General features: G+C 45.8%; 1 protein-coding gene across 1 annotated transcript in view; it reads left to right on the plus strand.

Moving 5' to 3' along the window:
- KIAA1549 (KIAA1549 ortholog) overlaps positions 1 to 6,871 on the plus strand; it is a gene marked incomplete at its 5' end in the record, with an annotated part of 62,820 nt that overhangs the window by 32,943 nt on the left and 23,006 nt on the right. The window contains one exon of the mRNA XM_009080436.1: positions 3,549 to 3,751. Within this exon, the coding sequence (XP_009078684.1) occupies positions 3,549 to 3,751 (203 nt within the window). The remainder of the gene's footprint in view (positions 1 to 3,548; positions 3,752 to 6,871) is intronic.

Consider the following 6,871-nt stretch of genomic DNA (forward strand, 5'->3'; position numbering starts at 1 on the left):
TGATGTTCTTTCGTTCACATGCACAAACACACACATACACACTGCATAGCCTCTCACGCTGTTCCTGTGTTGGCTGGAGCTGCTGGTGGCAACTGAAGGAGATATCTATATGTCATTATTTGGCTCTACAGAGCTCTGCAAGATTTGACTCATTCAGGTCAAAGTTTTCCATTCAAGTATCAGTTTAATACTGCAACTTTTTTTAAAGGTGATTAGAAGAGTTTGTTTTTCAAAGAAAAATGTTCAGAGAAAATAAGATGCTGTGTCCAGATCTTACAAACTGTTTTGGAGAAGCTCTGGTGTATATTCTCAGGCTTAGGGGGTGCAGGGTGGGGAAGGAAAGAGAACCAGAAAGTTGTTCTGTGTGTGAGGGAAGTGTGTTTGCTGATTCTGTAGAGAACTGCCCATTTCTGACTAAGTTTTAAGACTTGCTAGAGAGTTCCCAGTTGAATTCTCATAGGATTGCACTTGATCTGTGCATATAAGGTCTGTACCTTAAGGCTGAGAGGGTTTTTTCTCTGTTGTTGTGCACAGATTGTTGTGATGCCAGGAATTGAAGGAGTAAGGAGCACTGAGCCTCAGGTTCTTGGATTCTGTAAACTGGACCTGGCAGCTGGCAGGCAGAGAGGGATGGAGGGAGTGGTTCTGCTTGACAAGGAAGAGCAGACCAGAGGAGGAGTTTACCTGGTTGCAACTTTAGGAAAACGCAGACATAGGTTCTGTGGTGCCTGGGGTGGTGGTACCTAAGACTGGCCAGTCCTCTGCTGCCAGTAAGTGTCCATGAACCCACTGGCAAAGTCTCAGCCCCCTAGCTGCAATGTGCATAAGATAATGCATAATTTCTTGCCGTGCATCCCCTCCTCCTTTCACTGCGTGTTTGCAGCTTCTGCATGAAATGAGATGGGTATCCTGGTTCTGCGAACGACGTTCGTACGCTCTGCCCAGCTCTGACTAACAGCAGGAGGCCCAGCCTGAGCCAAGGATCCAGCAGGTGGGAGGGAGCAAGAGGGTTCCCGAGTTTGTGATTCTGTATCTCGAGGCTCTGTTGCAATACCTGTGCGTGAGAGGATCCAGTTGTGATTGTTCAGACAATCTGATCTACTGTTTCTTACAGCGTGAGTGCTGATCTTTGCAGTACCAACAGCCTCTTTGTTCAGCGTCTGTGTGGTCCGTCTGAGATAAACATTTGTGTGTGTATGTGCTGTGGTGTATGTACATGTGCACATAGATGTATCTGTTCCCAGAACTGCTTAGATGAAAGGTTATGTTAGACTGCAGTGAGGACTAAGACTATTCAAAGGTAAAAGAAGGAAATTATATGGGTTCGTGTGTTGCTTTACTCCCTGACAGGTTTGCAAACTCAGTGTGCTGGAGTTAGCTCTAAGGTGGGCTGGAATGAACGTTTCAAACATGCAGCAATCTTGGTGAAACCATGCTAGTAATTCCAGCCTCACTAGAGTGTTGTCTCCTCAGTGGTCCTTGCTCATCCCACCCATCACACTGTTCCAAAAGCAATGGGAACTTTGCAGGTTGAGTCGTGAGCACCACCATGTTTCTTGTCCAAGAACTGTGCCCAGCACATGGTGGAGAGACTCAGCATCTTCAGAGCTAAGGGTGCTGTAGGCAGTGAGGAGGACTGAGTGAAGTAGAGGATGTGCTCATCAGGGATCAGCAGCAGGCTCTGTGGGCATGAGGGAGTATGGAAGGGTTGGAAGGGAAGCCACCAGAGGAGTTCAAATGAAGTGTGACACGAGCAGGAATATCTTCAAAGGGAGTAGATATAACATCAAACAGATCCTAAGTGGAGGTAGGGTAACAGAGGTGTCAGTAATCGAACTGCTGCAAGGCAGCATGAGAGTTCTGACAGGGGAAGTGAAAAGTTCCTCCTTGGAAGTATTGTGGGAACTGGGAATTTTCAGAGGGTTTTGTTAACTGAGCAAGGTCCTGAAGACAGTGTTTAACGTCTGAAGGGGAAAAAAATTCAGGAAGGCTTCTCCAGGTGGCAGTGACTTAAAAACATGGAGCCAGGGTTGCACCTTCACGGGTGTAGCTCAGTGTGCACTTGTGAACCTGTGGCTGCAGTCGTTTGCATAAGTTCAGTGACTGAACTTCCCTGATGCTGAATTGAAGTGACAGTTGTGAAGCCCAAGACGCACTGAGTGTAGAGAAGACATCCAGTTCTGTTCAAATAATAAGCTTACTCCTTTTGTGAGAGATGAACTCCAGCGCCTGAACTGTGCAGGGAGCTGCTGGGTGTGACAGAAGAGCTCCTGTTGCCATCTCGTGGCTTCACTAGGCACTTCACTCGCCTACATCTTTCCAAGAACCATGTGGAAAATGTTTGCTTACTGAGAAAATATTTTGAAGAGATTGTTTCAGAATATTCCTTAGGCAAGCTTATCTTTGGCATGGTATCAGATGAGTCTGTCTGCAGTTGGCTCTGTTGGCGTGCCAAGCTTTATGAAAGGGTCTTCATTTAAACATCTGGAATCCGACGCAGCTGTAAACACTGCACACATGCTTCACCTTGCAGAAAATCAGCGCTGGGAGCACACAGAGGGGTTTGTCTGTGTGGTGTGCAGCAGCTATGTGTGCATGCACTCCAAAACTGGAATTGTCAGTATTTCTTCCTACTTTCTACTCCCAAACTGTATAAAACTGAGAGGGGTTTGAAGAAAAACATCCTCTTAATTAGTTCTTCAGAATTTCAAGTTACTCCAGTGCCCCAAAAATTCAGCAAGAGGGCTTGAACCTTGGAGGCGTGATTAAATTAAGTCTGAATCAACTCATTGAGAAGCTTTTTCTATAGCTAGAGTTGTAAAAATGGAAGGCCAAGTTTTGTCTCTTTGCCAGCAAGTCACCCATGGAGTCAATAATCCCTTACTAAGATGTCTAGGGTCGTTTTCCTAAATTCCAACGCTGGGGGTTTTTTGTCAGTCCATTTGGTAGGAAATTCCTAAGAGCTGTTTTCAGTTCTTTTCTGGAGGTGTCCGTCCTGGCTGAAAGGTCATTCCCAGGCTCCTGTGTGACTCCAGTCTGCAGTATGTGTCTCTCGTCAGATGGGCTGGGTGTGTGTACAAGCACTCCCAGATGCCTTGCAGACATGGGGAGCAAGAAAATGCAGAAGATCAGCAGTGATATTATTCAGGTTATTTAAATCCTTCATCCATTCTGACTGGGGGAAATGGAAGGACACCCTGGCAGTGGTAACCATTTCAGCCAGTACACAGGTGGATACAGCCTTGTCCCAGAAGGACGCACAAAGCTCCTCACATAGTGATTAGGTCTGAAGAAACATCTATAATAAAAACATGTGGCAGCATCAGAAGGCTATTTTTTAACTAGATTTGCTCATTTTGAGTTTTAAACTCTTACTGAAGTAGAATGACAGAATTGTGGAGAGTTTGTATCTTTTCCCTGCAGCTCGTGTTCATTCCTGAGGCTACCACAGCCTGACCATGCTCCCAGTGGTTTGCAAATCTGAGCCAGAACCATTGTACTCATTGTCACTCATGGGTCCTGTTTCTGTCTTTGTTCTTTTCTCACAGCTACAAGCTCCCAGTGTGAAAGGCTTTGATTTTGCTAAACAGCATCTGGGCCAGCACAGTAAAGATGATGTCCTGATTATCCATGAGCCAGCTCCTTTGCCAGGACCTCTAAAGGATACCACCCCATCTGAAAATGGAGACGTGCCCAGCCCCAAATCCAAGATTTCCACAAAGCCTTCAAAGACTGCTCGACAGAGAGGGAGGTCAGTCACACGCATGAAACAAATTGTGGTAGACAAGTTTGTTAGCAGCTAGTGATTGCTGTATTTTTAGGACAATTTCAGTGGAAAGAACTGTCCCAGAGCTCCGGAACTTGTGTTCTCTAGTGAGCTGCCAGACTAGACCTTACTACTCGCTTGTACAAGGTGCTGAGAATCCAATGTCCATTTTTCCCTTAAACGGAATGTGCCCAGTTACAAGGGTGTCCAAGACACTGCTGGGTTGAGTGGAGTCAAGTCCTTGCTTGCTTACTGGAAACACCCAAGTGTGTGTTTTCCAGTGCATTCTCTTTGATGTGATCTCTAGCTACTAAGCCATCGGGTGATTAAAGCTGAACGAAACCCATTGGCAAACAGTAATGTGTTTCAATAATATTAACAGTTATCAGTACATGTACGAAAAGTTAGGATTTCCAAAAGTAAGCAGTGTCTCCAGAATTCAGCAGGGAAGTGTGGGTGTTTGTAAGTACAGTTGTGTGGTTGCTCTTACAGCAAACCAGTCTTAGCCAGGAGAAGGAGTGGTCACTTGCAGCTGTGCAAGTGGAGGTGTCTGCCACTTCCATAGAAACTTCCTAACCTTTTCCAGCAATCTACTGATGTGAATGTGTCTCGCTGGAAAGGATTGTGTTTGTAGGATATACACTGTAACAAAGCTGTGCAGTGAAGGAGGATCCGTGTACAAAGAAAAGGGTTAAGTGGGAAGGTAGCAGGTGGGAAAAAATGGAGCTGTGAGGAGAGTTGCTCTGTGTGCTCCACTTGTAGTAATTCTTCTCCCTCTCCTCACTCTTATATATGCACTCTTTGGTCTCCAGCTCTGCACCCCTGTACTTATGCAAACAATCAAGGACAGAGTTGAATAAGCTTAGAAAGCAACTGGCAGGGGTTGTGGCTGAGCTGCAGGTCTCTGACACAGCATGCTCCTCGGTTCAGCCTCCTGTGCTTTGCTCCAGAGCCCTAGTTGTCGTAAGGTCCTTGCTTCATCTTCCCTGCGTGGGCTTCACAAAGCTCAGTTCCCCCTTCACGTGCCAGGCCTGTCTTCCTAAGTCCCTACAGGCCTTTTGAGTGGTAGGCTAGATTGGTACAGTGAAAGGTGGGCAAAACTGAGAAAGAAAAATGAGCTAACTCACTTTGGTGTAGCTTACATAAATTAGAACAAAGTGATATAAATCAGAAGAACAAATGTTTCTCTGTTTCCTTTCAAACAGATCAAAAGTGGCCCAAGCCAGAGGTGATAGCTCAGGGAAGGGGATGGTATCTATATTTATACACACATAAGCATAAGAAATAAATTCAAATTGGAGGTTGTTACTGTATTTCATCTAGAATAATTCAGAAAACTAAGCAGAAAAAATTTCAGGAGATGGAATTTGAATGATTGCCCTGAAGGTAATAGTGAGTCATTTATCACATCTGGAACAAATATATTCCTTTTTTTAATAGCATCCAGTTCAGTACAGAATCATGGAATGGGTTGGGTTGGAAGGGACTGTAAAGATCATCTAGTTCTAACCCCTTGCCATGGGCAGGGACACCTCTCATTACAGCAGATTACTCAGAGTCCCATCCAGCCTGGACTTAAACATTTCCAGGGATGGGGCATCCACAACTTCTCTAAGCAGCTTGTTTGTGTGCCTCACCACCCTCACAGGGAAGAATTTCTTTCTATTGTCCAATCTAAACCTGCCCTGCTTCAGTTTAAAGATATCCCCCCTTGTCCTGTCACTACAGGCCCTTGTACAGTGCCCCTCTCCAGCTTTCTTCTCGTCTCCTTTCAGGTACTGCAAGGCTGTGATAGGGTCTCCCCAGAGCCTTTACTTGCCCAGGCTGAACAGCCCTAACTCTTCCAGCCTCTCCTCATACCAGGTTTGCTCCAGTCCCCTAATCATCTTCATGGCCTCCTTCCTATTCTTGCTCCAATGGGTCCATGTCCTTATGTTGGAACCTCAGAGCTGGACACAGCACTCCAGGTGCAGTCTCTGGAGCTGAAGGGTAGAATCACTTCCCTTGGCCTTGTGGTCCTGCTGGTTTTGGTGCAGCCCGGGATGTGGTTGGCTTTCCGGGCTGCAGGCACTCAATCCCACTGTCCGTGGTGCCGACAAGGATGTTAAATGGCGCCAGTCCCAATACTGACCCCTGGGGAGTGCCACTCAACACCGCTCTGCACTTGGGCATCAAGCTGTTGACCATAGCTCTTTGAGTGTGACCACCCAGCCAGTTTCTTGCCCACCAAGTTTTCTATTTGTCTGTGCCTCCCCAGTTTAGAGACAAGGATGTCTTGTGGACAGTTTCAAATGCTTTGCACAGGTCCAGGTAGATGATGTCAGTTGCTCTTCCCTTATCCACTAATGCCATGACCCCATTGTAGAAGACCACCATGTATGACAGGCATGATTTGCCCTTAATGAAGCCATGCTGTCTGTCACCAAACATCTCCTTGTTTTTCATATGTCTTAGCATAGTTTCTAGGAGGATCTGCTCCATGATCTTGCCAGGCACAGTGACCCACCTGTAGTTCAAACACTTGAAATGTTTTAGAAAGAGAATTTTCCTCTTCTCCCTCATATTCCCTTAAGAACAAATCTTCCTTTAGGCTTAACTAAGGAAATGTTGCAATCCTCTCCCTTCCCTGCTGACGTGCCTGTGTCAGCTTGCAATTTAAAGCCTTTATTCCCAGAGGCAGAAGTTGAACTGTGAAATGATACCATACTGCGTTATGTTGTGTTCAGCTTTTTGCTGTTCTGTGAGGAATTACAGAACTCAATTCATCACTGTGCAATTCAGGACTGTGTGTGACATGCCAGGAAATGCAGTGCTGATTTGAATACGTATTCCATATCTGTAAAAAAACAAGAACAGCCGAGCTCAGCAAGCACAGCTTCTCTAGGCTCAGGCTAAGAGTTGGGCCTGTTGTTTTGGCTTGAGAGGATACAACTGCATGTTTCTCAGCACTTGGAAGGAATGACTGATGTTGACTCAGCACTATTTATGTTGCTGTAACTTACTAATGGTAGTTGAGAGAGACTGAGGAAAGACTATGAGGGAATACAAAGCCCAAGGAGGTGAAACAGAATGTCAGTAGATGTGGAAATAGAACTCCAGCCATAG

Source organism: Acanthisitta chloris, unplaced genomic scaffold (genome assembly GCF_000695815.1).
Source record: "Acanthisitta chloris isolate BGI_N310 unplaced genomic scaffold, ASM69581v1 scaffold23558, whole genome shotgun sequence".
NCBI classification, from domain to species: domain Eukaryota; kingdom Metazoa; phylum Chordata; class Aves; order Passeriformes; family Acanthisittidae; genus Acanthisitta; species Acanthisitta chloris.